The sequence below is a fragment of the Mastacembelus armatus genome, chromosome 10 (genome assembly GCF_900324485.2).
Source record: "Mastacembelus armatus chromosome 10, fMasArm1.2, whole genome shotgun sequence".
Classification (NCBI taxonomy): Eukaryota; Metazoa; Chordata; class Actinopteri; order Synbranchiformes; family Mastacembelidae; genus Mastacembelus; species Mastacembelus armatus.
In genome coordinates this window covers 680662-705526 of record NC_046642.1, presented here as the reverse complement: position 1 = coordinate 705526, position 24865 = coordinate 680662, and the positions used below count along the sequence as shown (strand labels likewise).

At 43.0% G+C, this 24865-nt stretch overlaps 1 protein-coding gene across 1 annotated transcript in view; it reads right to left on the bottom strand.

The window, feature by feature from the left end:
- Positions 1–768: 768 nt before the first annotated feature.
- fat2 (FAT atypical cadherin 2) overlaps positions 769–24865 on the bottom strand; it is a 69754-nt gene continuing 45657 nt past the window's right edge. The window contains exons 17-29 of the mRNA XM_026331163.1: positions 24439–24650; positions 23163–23300; positions 22880–23023; positions 20530–20727; positions 19648–20248; positions 19061–19261; positions 17097–17254; positions 12783–13236; positions 11083–11233; positions 8342–8441; positions 8101–8252; positions 7217–7497; positions 769–3561 (exon numbers count right to left, since the gene is read on the bottom strand). Coding sequence (XP_026186948.1) covers positions 3068–3561; positions 7217–7497; positions 8101–8252; positions 8342–8441; positions 11083–11233; positions 12783–13236; positions 17097–17254; positions 19061–19261; positions 19648–20248; positions 20530–20727; positions 22880–23023; positions 23163–23300; positions 24439–24650 — 3284 coding nt within the window. The 3' untranslated portion in view covers positions 769–3067. The remainder of the gene's footprint in view (positions 3562–7216; positions 7498–8100; positions 8253–8341; positions 8442–11082; positions 11234–12782; positions 13237–17096; positions 17255–19060; positions 19262–19647; positions 20249–20529; positions 20728–22879; positions 23024–23162; positions 23301–24438; positions 24651–24865) is intronic.

Below are 24865 nucleotides of genomic sequence, written 5' to 3'. Positions count from 1 at the left end.
GACCTGTCGTGTTTTATTGGACCGGTCGTGTTTTATAGGACCTGTCGTGTTTTATAGGACCGGTCGTGTTTTATAGGACCGGTCGTGTTTTATAGGACCGGTCGTGTTTTATTGGACCGGTCGTGTTTTATAGGACCGGTCGTGTTTTATTGGACCGGCAGTGTTTTATAGGACCGGCAGTGTTTTATAGGACCGGCAGTGTTTTATAGGACCGGCCGTGTTTTATAGGACCGGTCGTGTTTTATAGGACCGGTCGTGTTTTATAGGACCTGTCGTGTTTTATTGGACCGGTCGTGTTTTATAGGACCGGTCGTGTTTTATTGGACCGGTCGTGTTTTATAGGACCGGCAGTGTTTTATAGGACCGGCCGTGTTTTATAGGACCGGCCGTGTTTTATAGGACCGGCCGTGTTTTATTGGACCGGTCGTGTTTTATTGGACCGGTCGTGTTTTATTGGACCGGTCGTGTTTTATTGGACCGGTCGTGTTTTATTGGAACAATTGTATTTTCGTAGAGTAAAGTCGAGTTGTATTTTTCTGAGACCAGTCGAATTTTTCTGACCAGTCCTATTTTATTACATTATATTACTGTGTGGGTGACTTGCATCATCGATGTGCATCAGAAAATTCAAATTACCCATGATTTCTTTAACACTAATCCCATTTCTCTCTCTCCAGACACAAAAACCCATATTATTTCTAAACCTCATCTGCTTTGATGGATGCTGAGAGCATGAAGGTGCAAAAAACCTGAAATCATTAGTCATTGTTCGTAGAAGATAGCATCTTTATTCATATTCTCTTTATAATATTGAAAAACAAAAATGGAAAAACAGCATTTTAAAAAAATCTCTCACAGAGAAACAACAGAGCAAAACATGGGGAGGCCCACATTGATACAAAAATAAACTTTATGAAGAATGAAATTAATAAAACAAATCAGACATTCAAGTAAATCCTAGTCTAAACAACAGTGACACAGACTGTACAACAACACACTGTTTTATACAAAGGACTGAGGAAATGCTTTAACTAAAAGTCAGTTAAACCATCAGTGGTAGATAATTATATCATTTACATATGACAAGAGCTGTGAGGAGACTTTAGTGACACAGTCTCAGTTTGAGTAGATGGAGTGAAGGAAATGGAATCAAGTTACTCTAATAAAACTGTCAGTTTAGTTTTTTAAAGGAAAATGAACTACAGTCAGAATAAGATTAGATATTGAGAATATAGTTTTCCCTTCAACAGTCCTCAGTTGATTACAAAATTTACAGAAACAACAAAAGCAGCAAAACTTTAAAATTTCTATTTGAAAACTGAAGTTTGATTTAGGCCATTATGTTTGATCAGGTTAACTTCAAAATCTTCGCATAAAGTATATTTTTTCAATGATTGGTAGTTTTACATATATTATCCTATTATCATCTTAAAGTTTTTAGCATTGTGTTAATGTAATTCAAAAGTCTTGTTTGCTGTGTGTGTAAATTGTGATTTATGCTTTGATGAAAGTCAGATTTCCAATTTTAGTCCAGAAATATTTGGCCTGTGTGCATCAGAAAACAGAAATCAGCAGCTGAAATGTGCTGAACTTCATGATGCTGCATGTACAGGCAGCAACAGCAAAAACTGTTTGTCCAGAAGGCTGGAAAGCTCTGATCTTTGAGGTCTGCACTGGAATGAAACTGATGTTCAGACAGTATAATCTTACGGTTACCACGGTGCATGGTTCTTTTAGACTGGAAATTATCAGTATCAGTTATAGCAAATTAATCGATAATTAAATGAGAGTTCTCTATAAAATAAACACTGACGTTATTGTGAATGTCAGACAGGTGATTTTAGAAAATGCTGTTCAGGCTCAATATCAACACATTCGCTGGTTAACACACTGCTCCTGATCAAAACAAGGCTTGCATATTTACACCATTTAAAATGGCTGCATAGACATTTCTTTACTGCTGCAACAACCACTCGACATGAAGTGTTGAGGCAGCAACACCACAGAGCAGAACACATCAACATCCCTGAAGAAAATACTGTAACACACGTTAAAACCCACTATGAGATGCCTACAGATTCAAATCTACAGAATTTACAGTAACAGAAACAGCACTGATATCACGAACATCTACTTCACAGTTCACGTCACCTTTTAACTTGTTTTTTGTTGTTTTCTTGAGGATCCAGCCTCTTCTGTGGAACGGACAGCAACAATGGACAGCAACAGTGAGTCTATGAGTTAAATGAAATGTTTATTCTGAGTGAAATGTGCTTAATGCCACTTTGAATATGTCTAAATTGTAAATAAGGGACTGACTGTGTTTTTCTGATATTCTTGCAGGTCTTTCTTCACCAAATCATTTTCATTTGGAGCACACTTACACGATGTGGGTTGGTTTGTCCTCATCAAAGCTCTTTATGTGGGTTTCATCACAAACGGGTTTTCCATGTGCCTGCTGTGTAACGTTCAGTCACATGTCATGTTCATCCTATACATGGCATCATTGGCAGGGCGTTCACAGATGTTTTGGCTCGTCAGACGGGTTCGGAAGTGAAAAGCAGGAGATGTGGTGGCTGCACGTTTGTTTGGACATGCAGACCCTGTTCTGAGAGACAGACTGTCCCACGTTTGGCCTTATTTTTACTTTGAAACAGTTCACAGTCAAGTTAGTAATACTGTTCACATTTTTGTGAGCCTAGCAATTTAACGAGTGCTCTCTGCAGCCTCTCTTAGGAAAAGAGATGACCTTCTGCTGAACTTCTTCCCCGAAGGGAACCAAGGAACCCTGAATCACTCTCGTCTAGTCTGGCACAGCAAGACTACATGACTTAAAAAGTCAAACCGCTGAACTATCACTTTCATCTCCACCAGAGCACAAAAATAAAAGCCTGAGATCCCAGTGAGAGCCTGTTCAGTTCCAACCTCAGATGTGTCCTGGTGCACAAAGCTGCCTCAGAATGGAAGAAGAGTTGGCAGGTGGCATGTACTTGTACTATTTAATGTTTCCATATGAAACTAAAAAGGGAATCGCTGAAAGGATGTAGGCTTCCAGCAAAACTGGGTCTTAAAACATCACCTCCTCACAGCTCCCGTAATCGCTCTCCACCATGCTGGAGCCGTCGTAGCTGCGCGTGTTCCGTCCAGCCGGGCGTGTTTGAGGCTGTGCCGGGTTTGGGGCTGGAGGTGGGCTGGCCTGCTCTGCATAGGACGGCATGGCCACGCTCAGGCGCATACTGAGTCTCTTGTAGCCCGAGACGTTCTCGAGGCTGTGGGTGTGGTGGGTGGGGTAGTAGCTGATGGCGGTGTACTCGTTGGGGCACTGAGAGCTGGGAAGAGGAAGCCCATCCGGACCCAGGAAGTCATCCAGGTTCTGGTTGCTGTAGCATGGCGGCAGGGGTGCGCGGCGGTCGCAGCGATCCAGCGGGAATGGAAAGCCACCGAATCGTGAGTTCCGCCGTGAGTCCATGGTGGAGGTGGAGTAGGTGTCCTCTACGATGTCGAACTGGGGGAACTCTCGGACCGTTGGGCGGCCATAATAGTCCGGGTCTGCAGGGTAGACTGTGGAGAGAGGAAAACATTTGTCCCTTTGTGTTTTTGAATTTAGTTGATCAATGTGCATTGTAAACACAGCAACCGTTTATAATGTGGCGCTGTACAATAAGTTCACCAGTCTGTCCACAGAAATGAACTTCTAATGTTTAAAAAAGTATAAAATGCAAAACATCATTTTCCAGTTCAGTTTCTCAAGGGTCTGAATTTGTTTCCTTCTGTCTCCAGTTTTAAACAGAAAACAGGCCAATTCAATAGATTAACACTGTGGAGGTGGAGAGTGAACAGAGCAGCAGCTCCATGTGTCTGCACAGGAGGCGTTCAGGTGCAGTATCGACTGAAGGTCACCTGGGTTCTGGAAGTGTTCAGAGTACATGTTCACTGTGGTGCAAACGAGAGAGAGAGACTGACCACTGAAGAAAACTGCAGCTGAAACCTTTTTTTCTAGTGTGAACACGCTGTAAGACTTTATCTGCGTTATATTGTTAGTTCCACCCCTAACACAACGATGCAAGATAAGGATTTGTTCAGTAAACTGAATAACAACACTGGCACACTAGATAAAATAGCAGGAGAAACTATGGGACTTACAAAAGGATCTCAAATAAATAGCTGTGAGCATGTGCATGATAAACAGACATGAATACAAAGTAGATCTGAATTAGTGTGGATTTGATTAGTGGGACAGGAGGAGGGACGAGGTCTGAAGAAAGACCAGGTCCCCAAATCACCAGTTTTTACTTAAAGCAGGTCCAGATCTACTTCTCATGACTCCAAAAGTAGGATCATGCTCATCTTTGGATCTACAGAATTGCAATCAACTAACACTCAGATAACCGATAAGCTTCTATAGCTTTTTGTAACTCCTAACTCTTAATCACTTAAATACATGTTTCCTGAAACTAATCTCAAGCTAAGTCTTCAAACAGGAAATACTTGTGATGATAAAGCAGGCGACAAGCTGATTTTTCAGGAAAGTAGGAAAGTAGCACACAAGCTGTTGACACACTGGCATTAACATAAAGTGGGCTAGTTAACGGTGCTGTTTGTGGGATTTAGTGGCATCTAGTGGTGAGGCTGCAGATTGCAACCATCTGCTTTTACATTTGTTAATGTAAACAGCTTCAGGCAAACACTATAGCTGAATAATAACAGTAAAGTAATAGTACTACAAGTAATAATAACAGTAGGAAGGCTGACTGACAGTAAATGGTGTGAACAGAATGAGAAAACAAACTGAGGATTATAGAGGATTACAGCTTCAGCAGTGATAGAGACCTAAACAGGAGACGAGAGGACAAGGAGACAAAGTGAAAGATGGAGGAAGGAAGAGTATTTTCACACTGGTGAAGATCTTTCTGAGCTAACGAGATGAAAAAACACCCCCTGCATCTTTAAACTGTCCTCTGTAGATTTAATAGACATTACACTGTTCAGCAATTACCATATTTTCTAGACTATAAGTCAGATTTTTTGTTGGTTCTCTGGATTGTCCTGCGACTTATGTGTTAATTTACAGTCGTTCTAGCAGTAGATGACACTTTTGGCACTTGTGACTCAATTCAAGAATATACTGTATCACTGACACAGTAAAAAGCTTTATGTTCATGCTAAACTACAAGTCCTAGTGAAAATGCCGACCAAAACAAGGAGCTTTGCTGCAGACTTCACAGTGCAGGTAATAAAGTCTGCAGCTGAAACATAGACATAGATGATTTAATGATAGGTGATAATTTGTCAGGGCACTGTGACTGGATGTAACATTATCACCAATTCAATAATAATAATAATAATAATGGTGAGAGGAGTCTTGTTTTTTCAGTCTGCAGTTCGTTTATACAGAGACACTATTTTAATTCATAAATATTTGGGCTCTGACAGGAACAGCCCATAGGAACAGCATGTTCGTGACATGAAACATTACACGAATGTGTCCATATTCCCTGAGATAGCTGAATGATCTGCCAGGCAGGTGATCCCTGGGGAGCGACGACACGCCAACAGCCCTGTCTGACTCTCTTTATCCATCGAGAACGTGCCACGTGAGTCACGACTGTTCTGACCTGTTACATGTGAGAACATGGGGGGCAGAGAACATGACAGACTAACAGGACAGGACAAAGATGAAGAGAGAGTGTGATCGCAGAAATGAGAATAAGACAAATATACCAGGGAGAGGTAGAGTTGAGAGAAAGGTGGAGACGTAGGGAAGGAAATTAAAGACAGTGACTGAATATATATCATGGGGCCGCCGTCGGAGGTGGACGCCTGTTGCAGCAGCTCCCGTGTGCGTGTTAGTTTTTGTGTTTTATTTGTGTCTTTTCTGTTACTTTTATTGTATTTTGTATATAAAATTCCTCATGCCATAAGTCTGTACAACACATCATCTTTGTGTGTCAGATAACACTCTAAACTGTTCGAACTGGCAATATTTGCATACAGGTCCCTCTTTAAAATTGTACACTTATTGTATATCCTATATAATTAATATATTCCTATATCTTTTTAAATAACTTCTTATATTGTTTTCTTTTTCTTGTGAGATTTGTGTTCATGTCTAGTGCCTGAAAAATTGCTGCTGCAACAGTGGAATTTCCCAGTTTGGGATGAATAAAATATTTCTATCTATCTATCTATCTATCTATCTATCTATCTATCTAAGAAAAAGAAGAAGAAAGAGACCGCAACACTTTCTCCATGAGGCTGATAAGAGCTCCAAGTTTAATGTTGCTGGCTCTGCTAACTGCACAAACTAGTTGTAAATCACTCATTCTAATAATTTTAATTCTAAGAGCAAGAAATACAAAGGAGGGAATCCAGGTTCCAGCAGATCCCTGAGAGCCTGGTTAGGAATAAGGGGGTATAGATGATGGATGAATCATGGAATCCAGGGAGCAGAACCAAAGAAGAGGAGGAGATTTAGAGACGAGAAGGTCAATGCAGAATACAGATTGAAACACAGTCATACAGGGAAAGGAGGGCAGAGATGGATGTGAAGAGAAGCGATCACAGACAGAGGAAAATACAGACTATTTGCTGATGTTATCCCGTCCAATCAGCCTCCTCTATAAATGTTTTACCTTCAGAGTTTAATCAGCTGCCTGTGTCGACAGACAACCCTTCAGGCAATATGGATTTCTCCCATGATGCACCACTTCGTATGACAATTAAATACTTTTTTACAGTGACACTGAATGACTGAATCATTCTGCCTCTTTGGCTTCATTATGTGGTTTCAGAGATTTACTTTGACGCAGTCGACATTTCCTGAAGTGATTTTTCAATTAGCATTTCAGTCGATTGCTTTTAACATTTCCCTGGAATCTGCTGCTAACAAAGACCCTCAAAGCAAAACACACACTTGCCATTTCTGCTTCAACTGAACGATCTGTTCACACCGGACAAAAGAGGAAATGTGCATCTTGAAATCAGACGGTAATGCCATGATACGAAGCAGGGCTGCCACAACATTTAATTGTTTTCGTCATTGATCAGACTGCCAATCAATTGCTAATAAAGCCACGGGTTCATGCGTAATTGTTGCTGCACTTTATGTGTGTTCTTTCGCTGTTATTAAACTTTTTAATACAGAAATGAATGGACAAACTTTCTTATTCAAACCAATGAGAAAGTTTGTCTGGTTGTATAAGTACATGATACACACCTTCATAGTCCATGTCCCACTGGTTCTTCCTGATGGAGTCAGTGTCAGAGCTGGATGGGGGCCTCACAGGGAGATTGGGGGCCACACTGCACACAACTGGCCCCTGGGTCTTTGGAGAGGAAGCACTGCCTCCTGACAAGCTGATCTGGCTGCGTGGGCGAAGTGACCTGAAGGGCGTGTGGTCGATGTCGGTGGTGGGACTGACCAAAGAGCTCATCTCTATGGGGTTGACTTCATGGTTGTGGGCTTTTAGGCCCTTGGCCTGACTGGGCTGGAAGTAGCTGCAGGTGAGGAGGAGATGTTTTGGTTTCAGTAAACATTTGTCTTTGAGGAGTAATTACAGACACCTGACTTCTCGCCTCCTCAACTAGAAAACCTGAGGTTCTTGGATTCTGGAGAGGAAGCAGGGAAAAGAATCTAGTTTTAAGAAAAGGGAAGCAGAAAACGTCTTTCCAAGACTGTGTCCCTGTACAACTTCACTTGTATAAGACAGAAAGTCTATGCAGCTGCAAAGTCGGCTCTTTGTGCAGCTGGAAAACAGTTCAGCCAAAAGTCCCGTTATTGTGCTGAGCTTAAATTATTTCTATTCAATTGGCTGTTTGAACATTTTAAATAGAGGGCAGCAGAGGGCTAAGCAAAGGATGCATCTATTCTGTTTATTCTTAATACTGAAAACACATTGAAATCGTGCACAGTGTGCAGTAACATTATGTTTGAAGAGAAATGATTGACAGTCACAGTGAACAGTGTGTGTCGGTGTATTTCAGAGCCATTATCAGCTGAACAAGGTTCGATTCCAAAGCTTTTAGCGTAGTGAGAAAAGGTGTTACAGTACAGCTCAGTCTTAAAAAATAAAGGAATACATGGCTGAACTTCATCCTTACCCATTGGAGTCCTGGACGCAGGCCGGCTTCTTCTTCTTCTGTTGAATGTAACGTTTCCTGATGCAAACAAAGACGCCAACCAAGAAAAGCAACCCAAGCACGCTGCCGCAGATCTCCATGATTTCCACAGAGCCAATCATCGGAATCACCTTCTGGAGACACAGGGTAGATGGGTTCCCTCAGCCATTGTCTCAAAGATGAAAGTAAATAACTCAATGAACGACCTGCTGTTCTGACTGACCTGAGGCATCGGGTCACAGTGGATGGAGCCGTTAGTGACTTTACAGTCATAGCCTCCAGGACACGAGTTGGGCAAACAGTCTTCTACCAGATTGTGGCACCTACAGGCATAACAGAAGATTAGCATGTGTGCTTTAAGGCATTAATATCTGTGGTTCAGGAGCTTCTGTATTATTCAGAGCACACTCACATATTTATTCTGTGTTTTTAAATCATCACTGTTTATATACTGAAGTCATTTTTATTGTTAGTCAGCATCTTGTACTAATTGGTATATAATCAGAGCTTTAAGTTCAGATTCATTTGTCCAGTTGAGTTTTGACAGACTTGTGGACGGTGGGAGGATGGTGGATTCTTTTTTTCTCAGGCTACACATCATCCTGCAGCTGATTCAGGATCAACAAATGTTTCTCATGATGGCAGCAAAGTGTTTTTTTTTTTGTTTTTGCATCTGCAAATGGTTTCATTAACAATGAATTATGCCCTCCATTTGCCAGGCCCAGGCACAAAACATTTATTAGCTCTATGCTAGTTTATTATTATTATTAGCTGTATGCTAAGTTACCATACAGCTAATAATACTAACGAACTAGCATACAGCTAATAATACTAACGAACTAGCATACAGATAATAATAGTAACGAACTAGCATAGAGCTAATAATAGTACCGAACTAGCATAGAGCTAATAATAGTAACGAACTAGCATAGAGCTAATAATAACGAACTAGCATAGAGCTAATAATAGTAACGAACTAGCATAGAGCTAATAATAACGAACTAGCATAGAGCTAATAATAACGAACTAGCATAGAGCTAATAATACTAACGAACTAGCATAACGTTAGTTCGTTATTATTAGCACTATGCTAGTTCGTTACTATTATTAGCTCTATGCTAGTTCGTTAGTATTATTAGCTCTATGCTAGTTCGTTATTATTATTAGCTCTATGCTAGTTCGTTATTATTATTAGCTCTTTGCTAGTTCGTTATTATTATTAGCTCCATGCTAGTTCGTTAGGATTATTAGCTCCATGCTAGTTCGTTATTATTATTAGCTCTATGCTAGTTCGTTATTATTAGCTCCATGCTAGTTCGTTAGTATTATTAGCTCTATGCTAGTTCGTTAGTATTATTAGCTCTATGCTAGTTCGTTAGTATTATTAGCTCAATGCTAGTTCGTTATTATTATTAGCTCAATGCTAGTTCGTTATTATTAGCTCCATGCTAGTTCGTTAGTATTATTAGCTCTATGCTAGTTCGTTATTATTATTAGCTCCATGCTAGTTCGTTAGTATTATTAGCTCTACGCTAGTTCGTTACTATTATTAGCTCTACGCTAGTTCGTTACTATTATTAGCTCTACGCTAGTTCGTTAGTATTATTAGCTCTATGCTAGTTCGTTATTATTATTAGTTAGCTCTATGCTAGTTCGTTATTATTAGCTCTATGCTAGTTCGTTATTATTAGCTCTATGCTAGTTCGTTAGTATTATTAGCTCTATGCTAGTTCGTTAGTATTATTAGCTCTATGCTAGTTGATTATATTTTTTTTTGTCAAGGGGTTTGGGCATTTCTCTTGGTTTTGGACCCAGGTTGGATGGATGGTGCTTGGTTCATGTGTTTAAAACAGACAAATACATAGATACATGTGACTGTGACTACATTTTCCTCCAGTCTTCTGCTTTCCACTGTAGAGACTGATTATAGTGTGACAGACATGATAATGATCAAACCGTGTCAAGAAAACATCTATCTGTGTGTTTTACATTTAACTCCTATATCCTGCAATTATGATCCACTGCTGGTCATTTTTCAGATAATGAAAAGCTGCTGGGCCCTCCGTTAATACCCAGGAGACCGACTCGGCTCTCCTGGAGGAAAAGGCAAACGCTGCTGTAATTTCATCTGAGCATGATTCTGATGGTGTGACTGGCTGGTTGTGTGGCGATAAACAAATGTGTTTTTGTCTGTTATAGTTTGAGTATGTCTCCAGTCACATTTTCATGCAAATTCAAGGTTGTTCTGAGGAATGTAAGTATCTACCTCAGTGCAATGGGACGCTGCATATAATTTGGATATGCTGGTTTCTGTATTTATGATGCGGCCTTGTTGGAATCATGACGTTATCTGTCTGTATCTAATTAAGATGATGAAGTCTGTCTGACCACAGGCCGTGTGGGAAAGGTACAGCTGCAGGTAATTATCTTCACTGCCATAAACAGTGACAAACAATCATCACTAGTTCCTGTTTTGTTTGGCTAACAGTCAACACAACACTATCGAGTGTCTTCATGGAAAACTTAGAAAACCATCAAATATTCATATGTTTACTGTGAATTCTAGTCTTTGTTCACAGGAAAAAGATTATGGGATAAATTGCTGCTGATTCATGTTCTGTCAACTGATTAGTCAGTGAAACCATGAACTGATTCAGCTGCAATAACAGCTGGTTAATGTTACATGTCCATGTAGAGTTTCAGCTTATTCCAAAAATCACTTCATTCAGCCTCAATGATTAATCACATATCAATTATTGACTAATATTCTGCTGAAAGCTTCTTTGGATCATTATCATTAACACTGAGGCTGAGGATGTTGACAGCTGCTATTTTGGATTTGTACACAGTTTGTGTGTTTTTCAGTACTGTGCAGTAAAACAAATCACTGTTGTACAGCGTCATCAGGTCTTAAAGGAAGCACTAGAGAGACTGTTGTGTGAACATAAACACATTAGTGTTTACCAAGCGTCACTGGCCGCTGAGCAGTTGCAGATGTAGCCCTGAGCCTTGGGTACACACACCCTGCCCTGGGCGCACGGCTGAGAGGCGCACGGGTTGTCGGCCAGTTCGCAGCGGGCGCCGTGGAAAAGTCCTGTGCACCTGCAGCGCGGCTCTGCAATGGAAACAAAACGCACCCAGACCTCTGAGACAAGAACAACTGATCAAAGCCAGTCTCCACACAGGCAGTAAATAATCAAAGCAAAGGTCAACCTGATCAGGCCAGAGAACAGGTGAGTGGGTTTGATATTTAAAGGGGGAAAACAGCTTTTCACAGCTGTTTTCCCCCTTTTCTCCTCCCTATGGAAACAGAACAGAATGCAGCACAAAAAGCACACAGGCTGTTATCTGAGGAGGGAACATAAGATTTTTTTTAAAAATGGAAAATGTAAGAAAAGTAACACTGAAAAAGTGAAAGTGACTCTGGTTGTTTAGTAAATAGAAGCTAAAACCACAAAGATGTTTAATTCCAAGTCGACTCAAATAAACAACAGAACCCGTGTTCCTGCTTGTCCACTGCTACACACTTGAACAAACTGCGTGAGCTCTAACGTGTGGACTTTAGAGCTCTGATCATGTTGTGTTTCTCCGTCTACCTGACGTGACCTTTCTAACGCATCAAACTAGTATCAGAGGAAGAGGAAAACGAGTTAACATCTCCAATTTCATCAGCCTTCACTTCATGTCACTTCTCACTGTCTCAGAAACTAAAGTGAAGCCTCAGTGAAAAAGTGCAACTTTAAATTCTGCCTTAAAAAAGACCAGTTGTTTCTTCAGCCTGATCATGTTTCTCTGTCCTGGACGGTTCCTGTGGGAAATAATATTCATTTGATTTTCTGCATCACCCCCCAGAATTGCACTGGAGGCAAATCTGAAATGTGATTTGACGATGAATACAGTCCTGGAAACTTCTGTCCCGTGTCCACTGAGCCACAGTGCATTTCCACATCGTACTGAAGGAGAATACTAAGTGACACAGTTCAGTGACCTAACAGGTAAACCTGCAGAGAAGGAATACCGACAGGCAGCAGGCTTTGATAGCAGCTTTGTTTACACTGATGTGTATCTCTTCCAGCTTTATGTTTGGTTTATATTCACATTCGTGCATATCTGCTGCTGCCTCACAGACTCCTGAGAATAATATTATTTTAAAGCCCCACATGTTTTATCTGCAAAACAGCAGCTGTGTTTATCAGCTGCTATTTGAGGTAAAGGATACGTCAAGCTGCCATACATCATCTTTTGTGATGCATAAAGCAAATAAACAGGACACTGGACGTCTCCCTGACACCAGCCTGTTGGGGTTTGTCAACAACTGATGCATTCGGCCAGTCGGTAATAAGCAAAAGTGACGACGGCCCAAAATATGGAAAAGGCCAAATGAATCTTCCATGGCAGTACTGTGGTTTGTCTCCGACTGAGGGTTTGAACATATGTAGTACTAGGAAAGTCTAATACTTCCTTCTACCAGTTGTGACAAAAAGAATCTGATCACTGACTTAGCTGAGAATTTTGGAAAGATTATTGCTCTGGCCTCCATTTCATAATAATAATAATAACACTTCTGACAGAGGTTTGAGGAACCGGTGCATTTGTTGTGGCTCACAGATGCTTTTGAACAAACCAAATGTCAAACAGTCACATTTTATTCTTTGTGCACTCACCTCCGGCAGCCTCCTCCTCACAGACCCCACTGTTCAGACAGGGGTTGTTGTCGCAGGCTCCAACCCGGCTGCAGCACCGGTACACCCCAAACACCCTCCTGCTCCCGGGCCTGGACCACTCTGCCGTGTCACCCACTGCGATTGGCTCCCCGTTGAGCTCCAGGCCCTCCATGCAGCCGGTGAAATTGTGGAGGTTCCTAGCGCCCTCTGGAGCAGAGTCTTGAGGGACAGCGGCGAAGAGCAAAGCACCGTGGGAGCGCATCATCCGGCACGGCTCGGTCAGGGCGGCTGAGACGGGCGGACGCTGGTCCAGGGTCAGTCTTAAGGCGGTGGTGTTAACCTCCAGCAGGACTGTGTGCCACTTGCCATCAGATACAGGATGAGATGTGAGGAGCAAGGAACCAGGGGAGGTGTTTCCACAGCTGTACCTGAGCTGCAGCTCTCCACCGCTCAGCTGAGGATGCAACGTGACAGCGAGTCAGTCAACAGGTAATGATACACAACAGATACTATTATTAAACCTTTACCTTTTATTGAGTAGATGTAACAAGTCCCATTCACATATTAGCTTAATGAGCCTAAACCCTCAGATAAGCTCCAGCTCTTATCAGCTCCAAAGAAGCTCAAGATTAGTGTGATTAGTTTTCCTTATCAAGCAGTTTGTAGGATAATGGGAGGTCAGGGGGGCTAAGGACGAGGAGCTGTTGTGTTACAATTGAATGTGAAGTTGTTTTTCTGGCTCAGGATTGTCGCAGTCAGAGGCCACAGACTCAAACACTGTTTCAAGGTGTAAGTTTGAACTTTCACTTTAGAAATCAGCTCACACTGATCGGCTGCTTCTTGTATCCAGTTTAAACTAAAAGCTAAGAGTCAAATCTGTTTTATCACCTTCTTCAGTTTTATAGTCAGTAGGTTTATCAGACGAACCTCTACAGTGATAGAAGATCAAAATGTTTAACCTCTGACACTTTTATATAAATATAACACAGTACTAGCTGCAGTCTATTAGCTTCATGTAATAAGTCATGGTCCAATATTTGTTGGGATTATTACATTTGGTGATTTAGTGGCTTGCAGCTCAGGAAACCTGTTGGTTAATGACATAATTTTAATATGTAGTTTTGCTGTTAAAGTGTTTCTGCCAAACAGACGTAAAACACAGTCATTTTTGAACAGCTGCATTAAGCTTTTCTGCAGCTTTCCCACCTTCTTTTTATCAGTTTGTTTTCTGTATGTAATGGAGGCCTTCTCCCACTAAATCTACAGTTAGAGTGTGTTTGCAAAGCATCATCCACTGGACTCCAAAATCTTTGATGCATTATTGATACTAATCTGCTTGGCTCCTGCTTCTTTAACTGCCGCAGGGCACTGGGGTTCTCGTCCTTCGTTTCCCTGCTTATTCACTCATGAACCGGCTGCTCAGTGTTCAGGTCCTTCTCTTGGGCCCTGCTGGTCCTTTTTATGCCCCTGCCAGAGGTTTCTGTTTGACTCCCTGCAGCTGGGACCACAAAAATATACAGGAACAGGAATGCTGGTGAATGAAACAGGCAACTGGACCCGTTCATTTTAGAGAGACGGCCGTGCAAACGTCTCCACAGGATCAAGGGGGGAAGGTGAGGGAGATGAGTCCTGCTCTGGCTCTGACTTGGCAGAGGAACAAGTGAAAACTGTGACATCCACCTGTCACAGGTCTGTTCACGTTTCTTACATGACCTCACGCGACTGCTGTTGTGATTTATGCTGGACCCTGGAGCATCAGAGTTTTACGAGTCCAATCCAGGGTACTATATGCCAGAAACAATCAAGATTCCTAATCCTGTAAATCCAAAGAATTACCATGATCCAGTCCCAGTCACTGATGTGCATCAGTATCTGCAGTCACTGATGAGAAAGAGGAGGTGGAGGTGAAACGACATGTGCTGATAAACCTCAGCTGTGATCAGCTCATGGTTCACATCATCATCATCATCACCATCATCACCATCATCATGTGGAAATGGGGCTTTGCTTCAGCGCATGAAGGCAGTGTTATGGCTGGACAGGGCCAATAAATCAAATGTATGTATGAAACCAGGCAGTGTCGTATAATATAGAGAGTCAGAAGATCTGCCTGGTGACCTGAGATGATAGAAATGATGAGAAGTGGTGGACTCACATCCATAGTCCTGGTCGGTACAGACTGGCTGTGAGTTAAAGGTCACAGGTTTTATTGTTTTACTCCTAATGATGTGTCTCTGACCAAGACACCAAACTCCTTCCTCCTGAGATAAAAGCCTTAAATGACTTGAAATCACTGCTGAGTATGAAGGATGAGTGTTGGCCCAGTGAATCCATCTTTGTTCATCGTCGAGTCTCTGACGTCAGGCCTGAGCCGTCACTTCTCATCAGATGACAGTTTCCTTTCACTGACAAGTCACCTTCTCCTGCACAGCAGCTTTTTGTCCGAGCAGCTACAATTTCCATTTCAAAGGTGACAACATGCAGAAATAAAGAGAATTAGCAGCAGCAAATAGGTGTTAACTAGAGGTCGGCCGGCTGGTTTTTCTGATGCCAATTTCTAGAAATCAGAGCAGCCTGTGGCCGACATGTGATGCCGCATTAGCCATAGTTTGCTAATTGTGCTGATGTTTGCAAGTCAGCCATGTTGACTTAATATTACCTTTAATGTCAACACAAAACTGAATTTTCTTTCATTTGTTAATGAAGTATAATTCCAATGCTTACTGCACATTACTGCTATTTCATCTCCACTTAAACACCCTGGACAGGTTTTTGAAAAAAGCCACTGAGATGCTGCTGCTTATGTCCCAATGGGAACAAACTTGGGAAGCTCCTCCAGGAGGTTTATCTGAAGTCATCACAACAAGCAGGCGGGGGCCTCCCAGATGACCATGGTTAGAAATGCCTTTTGAAGCTCACAGCAAATCAGGCAGCAACCTCTTCTTGCACGTGCTTGTATTGTAGCACCAAGATGGAGCTTCCGTTCCCTCGACAGTTCCAAAAAAAAACATGTCAAACCTTCAAGGCAGATGGTTTTTCCATTAGGGCTCCTGCAGAAGTCTTGCAGGTTCCCTGGGCATGTGTTTTGAAGGAAAAGGGCAACATGCAGCTCACGTGCTGTGCTCAGAGCCAGTAGCTGTCACACTCGAGTAAAAAGGGCAGCGATGAGCTGACCACGCTGGAAAAGCGGGGAATAATAAACCAGGGCTGTATCACTGGCTCGTACAGTGTGGAATTTTAAGTGAGTGCCACCTTTCACATCCAAACAGGCATTTAGCAAACACACACACTCATGAAACAACCGGCCACACGGACACAGTGATGGGACACTGATGTGTTTCAATCGTGGGCAGGACTTGACAAGAAACAGCAAAAAACAAAACAAAACAAAAAAGCTCCCACTGTAACCGGCTCTTCTTGTCAGTGCAGATTATATTAGAAGCTATTGTCTGAAATGTCACTGGCACTGCCACAACACAACAAATTTCAATCCGGTTGATTATATTTGCCGAGCTCAGGGTGCCAACAGGTGCAGTCTGATGCTGACGGCGTGGTGCAGACAGATACGCAGCTATTCTGGCATCTGTGTTTGCACAGGAAAGGACAAACAGATGAATGAACGAGCAGCTATTTCAGAAACACAAATCCTGCACAGATAACATGACTGCTGGCACAAAGCAGCAAATAAAACTCTCGTTTTAGATGGTGTCAGTCAGCAGGGCATCCGTCATGTTGGTGAGTCTGAGCTGGAAACATGTTGGAATAAAAAGAACTTATGCAGATTAAATCAGCAGCTCTGGGATTCAGTCATTGTGATAGTGAGTTAGTGTCAAACTACATGACACTTTCAGCATCTGCAAATTAGGAAGTGATTTAATCTCCACAGCAGCAACACTCAGAATAAATGAAGTGTCAGCTCAGGGGAGAACACCACAAACATTTACACTACAAACAAATGAAAATCAGGATTGTTGCTATTCCTTATGTTAGAATTGAATTATGTCTTTGTCCCTTTATCCCCCTGAGCTGCTGTGACATTTCCAACCTGCAGACAATCACCTGAGCAGAACTAGCTCCGACTCGGTCCAGTTTAAGAGCAGGAACGTTGTGCTGAGAATAAACCGCCTACATGGATGTGTTACATCTGCTGTGGCGTTTAATGCTTCACTGCTCACATCTTATCCTCCTGGCTGAACTGGAGATTTCATTTCCTTTTATTGAAAATGTGTTTTATTGCATTTATTTTTATCATAAATGCTTCAAAAATAATCCTGTTTCCTGAGCTTTTTAAATCAGCTCCAGGGACGTAAATACCTGCAACGCTCCCCAGTCCTTGGTGCTGTTGGTGGACACGATCAGGCCCTGTGACTGGAAAGTCCTGAACCTCAGTGACAGCTTGAAATCCTGGTTGTCCTCATCCATCCTGTGAAGGTACTTCAGGTAGGATTTACCGTCAAACTTCACAGCCGACTCTGAGAAGCACAAACACACCTGACCGTGAGCAAACACACCTCTGGGAGTGTGTAGAAACACAACTCTCATGTCACATGGATCAAATAAAACACTCGTGACTTAAATCCAGACTAAAATCCAAAGTCAGAGGACTCCTGAGCTGTGGCAGCCTTCCCTGTCTTACCTGTTAGATGAATCCAAAATATAGTGTAATGTTGTTTGGTTATTTATTTACATCTTTTAGAAAACTTTTAGGTTTCATTATTAATTTGCACTGGAAACAAATCACAGTCATCTAGTCAGCACAGTCAGCTATTCAAGCCTCAATCCTAAGGACTGTGCAGCCAAAGCTCTTTAACAAATAAGAAACTTCATTGAGCTTTTGAGGGCACCAGATTCCTCCTGAATAAATCCAACCACATGAACCTTTTTCACAACAAGTCAAGGCCACAAAACAGCACAGTCAAACAGCCGAGCTGCAAACTAAATGTACAGTGTGATCTTGAGTCTGACTGACAGGCTGCAAAGAAAATATTAAATCTGTGTTTGGTTTTCTTAACTGTGCAAAATCGCCCAAAGCTGAAGCTGAAGCTGAAGCATCCACAGTGGAAACAGAGGAAGGACTGAATGACAGATGAGTGAATTCATGAGCGGAGAGATCGATGATCAATCTCAACAGCAATAAGGGACGTGCAGCGTGCAGACAAGACTCTCTCCTGTTTTTAGATTCAGAGATGAAACGTTGATGCTGCCTCTGCTAAGGTTCAGTAACAGCATGTTCCTGAAGTCTGCTGGTAGAAAAAAAAAAAAAAAACAGCTTTCTCTCTCTTTCTTGGAAAAAAGACCTTTTCCTGAAGTGGGATCTGAATCCATTGATGCCCATGTTTGTAATGATTGTGTGCTCACCAGTACAGAACAGTGGTTGTACTGGGCAATCACCAGTGTCAGTGTCAGTAAACAAACAACCAGAGGTAAAACACCAAGACTAAAACCAAAAAGTCCCACATCGACATCAGAAATAAAAATGTCCTGACAAATCCAGAGCACAACTTCATCAGTCAGACTTTTATGACTGAAAAGTGGTTTGTGCAGTGACATAACCACATTTGTCTCATTTACACTGTCACACTGGTCATTTTTTCAATTCTCTGGATAAAAGTCGAGCCTGTAAACTGGAAGGAACTGAAGTGACACAATCCAACAGTATTTAAATGACGCCCATATAAAACGGAGAATCCTCTGTGCAATAAGTGACTGAACTGATTATCAAATGTGTCTGCACTTCATTTTCTGTCCCTCGTTACTGCCAACAGGTGATGGACTGAAAGGTTTTTCTATTTCAGATTCAATCAAACAGTCATCAGACTGTCCTGTTTTGACTGGCTGAGATTTAAAACATATGAAGAGTCGGTCCTTTTTAAAAACATGGGCTCATGCTGACAGAAAAGCTGAGCTTATGATTTATTCACTGTCACAAAAAGAACAATGGGATACAGCTGATATATCCTCAGCTCCTCCCTTGGAAATGATGAAATCTTTGGAGAAACATATTCCCAGTTGAATTAGCTTAAACTTTCCACAGTCAGTGTGTGTGTGTGTGTGTGTCTGCTGTGTGACGAGAGCAGAGACAGCTGCCTGAAAGTACCTGGCTGGACCGAACACGACTCTTTTATTTGTTCAGGCTCTGCAGGTTTGGACTGGATCAAAACTGTCGTCTGCTGCTTCCTCTCTGGTTCACACGCTCGCACATCAAGATCCACATACACACACATTAATCATTAATCCCTCTCTGAAGCTCAGGTACACACACACACACACAGACGTACCGTTACAGGGGCACACACTCTCCCAGGTGTGTTGGGGGGTGATGTAACCGGCTCTGGCGGTGCTGAAATGGCTCAGTCTCTCTCCCATCAGCCGGACTGCGTTCCTGCAGCCCCGTGGCGGACAGCCAGTGCCCAGACATCCGTCGTGGCTCATCCTCAGGATTCTCAGGCCCAGAGAGTCCTCGATGTCGGATATAATACCTGCATCCAAGAGTTCAACACTTTCAGTTGTTCAAAGAGACTATTACCTGATGTTTGATGTGTCCCACTGAATGACTGCCAGCATCTTTTCTGTCATATCCTATGGAACAAATCTACCTGATCTCTGTGTTTCAGCCTGTCTTTGGCATGAAGTTGCCATTAAAAGCTAATTACTAACAATTTATTGCAGCAAGAGGATTTTTTTGTTAATTTTATGGTTTGATTCAGAAAAGCTGATATGAATCCAGTTTCTAAAACTTAAAATCATGTTTTTCCATTTTGTGCCATGCTAAGACATTAATCTTGTCAGAATGAGATGAACTATGGTGAGTTATGACCTTCACTGTAGCAGCTAATTTAAATCCTTAATAACTACGTCTGATCACCTGCGAGTCTGCTGGTAGGCAGGGACTGGACAGCTCGGTTCTGAGGCCTCCAGATGAGCAGAGCGTCCAGCACCTGGGCGTCTCGTTGCTCCTGCAGGCTGACCAGGTGAAGCTCTTGTCTGGGCAAACCCAGAGCTTGTCCCAGGCTGCGCTGGAGGCCTCTCCAGTGATCGCCCAGAAACTCCTCCGGCGAGATCCCGACCAGCTGCAGCGTCAGGCCAGAGTCCAGCGCTCTCTGGTCTGGCACCCACACATGAACTTTGACCCCGGTCCAGACGCTGAACTTCCCATCAGTCACGCTGACATTGAGCGAGTACGAGCCGTCCTGCAGGTTTTCATCAGCCCAGATCTTCCCATCCGCCATGTCGACGGAGAACCTTCCACCATCTGGGTTCTCTGACACCAGCTTGTAGGTCAGGACGTCCTGCAGGTCCTGGTCTGAGGCGTGGAGTTTGCCGATGACCCGGTTGGCAAACAGGCCTCCTGAGGTGGTGATGAAGACCTCCAAAGGCACAACGGATGGAGGGTACTTACTCTGCTCAGTGACGTTGATGTTGACCACACAGATGGAGGAGAGCGGAGGGTGGCCGCTGTCTGTCACCTGAAAGGAGCAGTTATTAATTATTAATCATTACACTTGTCTGTTAAATCCACTAATATGTCTGTAACATAATAGACATATCTAACCCGAACCCTTTCATATGTAAACGCCACTGTATTAAAAACACTTGCAGTTCATCGTCTTAAACAGCCTCATTGTTATGTCACCTCATAACAACCTTTATTTATTTTAGAGGAGGAAATAAGGAGGTTTGACAGCTGAGACCACAGCTGGTCAGGACAGTTTCAAGTTCAAACTCAGGTGTTTTGCAGCATCCTGACCTGGATCTTGAGCTGATGTTGGGGTTTGACCTTCTTCCTGAGTGGAGCAGAGAGCGACAGCAGGCCTCCCTGGTCCACGTGGAAACGGCGATCCTCGTTGCCGCTGACAATGTGGAAGGAGAAAGGTGGACCGTTCCTCGGCGTGTCTTTGTCCGTCACCACGAGCTGGAGGATGCTGCTGCCGACAGACTCGCCCTCCTGCAACGAGAGAAGGTTTTAAAATTCAGCTTCTCAATCAATCAATCAATCAATCAATCAATTCAACCATCTGTCTTCTTGCTGTCCATTCAGTAATTCACCATCAGGGATCACTTTTTGTGACTTTCCTCCTCATTTCTTTATGCCTGCTGACTCTACACTAAATGTCACCGAGAAAGGTTTTAGAAGATGGAGCCTGCTCATAACTTCAGTACCAGAGGAAACTAAATAAATAAATAAATAAAAAAGTAAGAGCCTAAACTGTTCAGCGTGATGGATTACCTATTAACAGAAATAGAATATAGGTTATCAATCTGAAACACATACAGCTGGCTCTGGCAGATAGGCAGCAGTAAAGTCGGAGTTAATGGGCTAAAACATCCAGTGTGGTCTTTCAAATTTCAATTAGAACATGCATCACAAAACTCAGTCCTGCTCCAGCAAAGACTCAGAGGAGGAGGAACGACCGGGAGTTTCTCTGGCCTCGTGTCTGGATTAATTGTAATTAATTATTAATAATATTCCTCATGTTCCTCACAATCAGAACCAGTTCACTTCATCATCCCATGTCTCACTGTGATGGTCACACATGGTTTGACCTGCAGTGTCTCAACATCAGAGTCACCTTCTAATTCTCCTTCTCAGCAGAAACATCTGATCCTGTGAAATGTGTGTGAAGGGAAACTTCAGTCCGTCCACACAGTACCAATGTGAGTCATCACCGTGCTACAGCGCCGCTGTGTCCCGAGGACTTTCAGAAACACATCAGATTAGCTGCCCACCTGCTGCTTTTAGGGGAACACTTCAATTCACCAACAACCTGTAACACCTGCGAAAACATGACAACAGCTTTTTCCCGTTTCGCCAACATCCATCTGCTTAATGCAACCAGAGATGTCTTGATCCGGCCGAGCTGGCTCTGGAGGCACCGGCAGATGGGATGTCACAGAGCTGGGACTCGTCACCACACACTGTCAAGGCTTTGGCTCCACAACAAGCTCATCTGTGACTGGATGGGAGTTTCTGAGCTGGCAGAGCTGCAGCAGGTACAGCGATGGAGAGCTGGCAGAGAAGAAATAAACTGCCAGAGGCATGAACACGTTGAAATACGCACATGCAGGCGTGTGGGCAGTGACGTCACATCGACGCATGCAGATAAATGGCCTGTTAAAGTGTTTCCACACCAGCAGACTTGGACGTGTAATTAGAGGTTTAAGGTGAAAAGCTGCCACTCAACGTCGTGCCAGCAACACAACCAACCCTGACAGTTGATCTTCCTGTTGCTTTGATCCCCCACAAAGTTCAGAAACCTGCTCTGGTTTCGTCTCTGAAAAGTTTCACTTCTCAGCAGTTTTAATGAGCCCTGGCGCCGCAGCAGTGATGGAGCAGCACATACGTCAGCATATTTTCACTGAAGCGTGTGAGAGAAGGAGGGAAAGACGCTGATAATGCTACAGATCAACAAAGAACCACTGATCTTTGGCGATTTCTCTTTAATTATCATTAGTTTGTCTGCCATAGGAGCAGGTTCACCTGAGGATGACCTGCAGGTTCTCAATGTAAACACATGAACCAAACTGGCTTTTTGTGAGAAGCTGCGTCTTCTGCTAATATTCATGTCAGAGCCTCAAACCGATGTTTTCCATGGAGATGTCAAGTTTCACACTTGAATGCAGCTGCTGCCTCTGGCCCCGGGACACTGGAGCTTATTAACAGGAGCTGAGGAGCAGACTAATCCTTCCAGGGCATTTTCTTCTTTTTAACATTTCACTTGTTGACTTTCTGTGGGTGCATTAGTTTGTGTGAGATCAGCATGTCATTCTGCTGCAGGCAGGTGCCAGGGATCTTCTATAGCTGCTCCATGAATAACAGCGGTAAAGGCTAAACACGGACGTACGAGGGATGGATGGGTGACTGATGGAATAAACTCCAATGGGATGAGACCACGTGTTTTATGTACTGCACAGATGGAAAACATCAAATCCAGGATCACAGTGCTCAGCATCACTGTGTGACCCTGTGTGACACTTCAAGTGGCAGCAACTAAAGACAAATGAGCTTATTAGCAAAGTATCTGACAGTGAGGTGAAGTATCTATGGGATGTGAAATAAAACTGGTCGTTGAGTTCTGCAGGTGCTCAGGCTGCCATACCTGCAGCAGCAGGCTGCGGTTGACCTCCGAGAAGACGGGCGGGTTGTCGTTCACATCGGCGACAGTGATGGTGATGAGAGCGGCAGACGACAGAGGAGGGTTGCCTTCGTCCGCTGCCTGCACCGTCAGAGAGTAATGAGGAATCTGCACAGGGACAGAAATTAAACTTATTTTATTACTTATTATTTTTCTGCCTTTGCCTAATATTTAATGAACCTTTATTTGCTAAAGTGAAAAATAGAAACTTTATTGTTTTGTCTTGTTGCTTATTGGACACACTGACCTCCTCTCTGTCCAGAGCTGTGCGCACAGTGATCTCTCCGCTGCGAGGGTGAATGGAGAACTGCTGCAGAGGGTCTCCGCTCACTATGGAGTATCTCAGCAGATTGTTGACTGGACCGTCCTCATCGGTGGCTGTTACCTGGAGGTAAACAAAGGTAGTGGGGGTGATCATCTTTTCTCCTGTCGGACAAAGATCCACTGTAGTGACAGCAGAGCAACAACAAAGCCTCATAATCACAAGGCCAAAGGTCGCGCTCAGCACCTGACGCTGGAGAACAACAGGATCTTCTCGTTCAAGCGGTTGAAAGCAGATGCTTGAGCTGAAGGACGTTTCCTGCCTGACAGCATTTACAGCCAGTGCTGGACTGACTGTTAGTGTGTTTGTTAGTTTGTCACCAGATTGATAAAAACATGAGCTGACTACTGTTTTTCTTATTGTCACCACCATGTCACCTTTATTTTTCAGCTTGTTTCAGCTGTAACATTTCTACTTTTCACCTGTGGCTTTAATTGTTTTAGCCTTTGATTTAATGTAAAATAAAATTAGCTTGACTTTTCCTTTAACAGACACATAAAGAAACAATATTCATCAATTTTGCAATAGCTTGAGTTTTTTGTTTAACTTGACTGGTCATTTTTCACCTTCTGTCTGTCATGACTATCTGGCATTTACTGTCCTTCTAGAAATGTAAACAGGAAATATTTAATGGTCCTCAATAGCAGATCGCTTCATTTGTTAAAAGAGTTTTGGGCTCAACGACAGAAGTGACTGATTTCTTACAATAAAACCTGGTTCTGAGCTTGTAACAATAAACATTTCAAACAGTAGCTTGTTGCAGATAAACTGTGAAAACAGGGAGATGGGAACAGACGACAAGTCAAATGTCGAATGTGAAACCACACGATAAGAAACTCATCATGGTGGTTGGACCATCGGCGAGTCACTGAGCTGAGTTATCTCTGCTGTGGATGTTTTCATACGTGCTGCCAGATCAGCTCATATAGAAGATGGGTTCAATCAAACAGTGGTTCTGGTTAAGGTTAGGGCCTAAAGGACATGAATCCAGGTCAATGTAAAGTCCCCATGAGTGAGAAAAAACATACGTGTTTGTGTGTTTGAAAGCACAACACAATGTTGTGCAGATAATGAAACCGAACTGAACCTTGAAACACTTCAACTTAAAGTCCAATTCAATGCACTGATCCAATTAAAGATTACTGATGCTAGAGCGCACACACCTTCTGAGAGCTACATACATATGTGCCTTGGTCTCTACCTTCATCACCAGACTCCCAGGCAGCAGATCCTCCGAGATCTCAGCCCTGTAGTCGCCTTGTCCGAACACCGGCGAGTTGTCGTTCACGTCCGTCACGTTGATGATAATCGTGGTGATGTCACTGAGGGAGGACAGGGTGCGGCGTCCCTCCACCGTTAGGTAGTACACCTGGGAAACCTCATAATCCAGTGGTGCATCCAGGGTCAGAACACCTGCAAGAGCACGGAGAAAAGACTCAATTATTCATGCAGAAAAGATGATGCAGTTTGGATTTGACTCGTCAGTCAAAACTAATTCAGGAAAAGTAACTGACTCTGCATAAGAATCAACAGGGAGAATCCAGCCTGGTTGGACTGGAGGATCTTTTCCACCTCTCAGAGCTTTGTTTGTCGTCGACACATTAAAACATCACAGGCTGAGCAGGTGC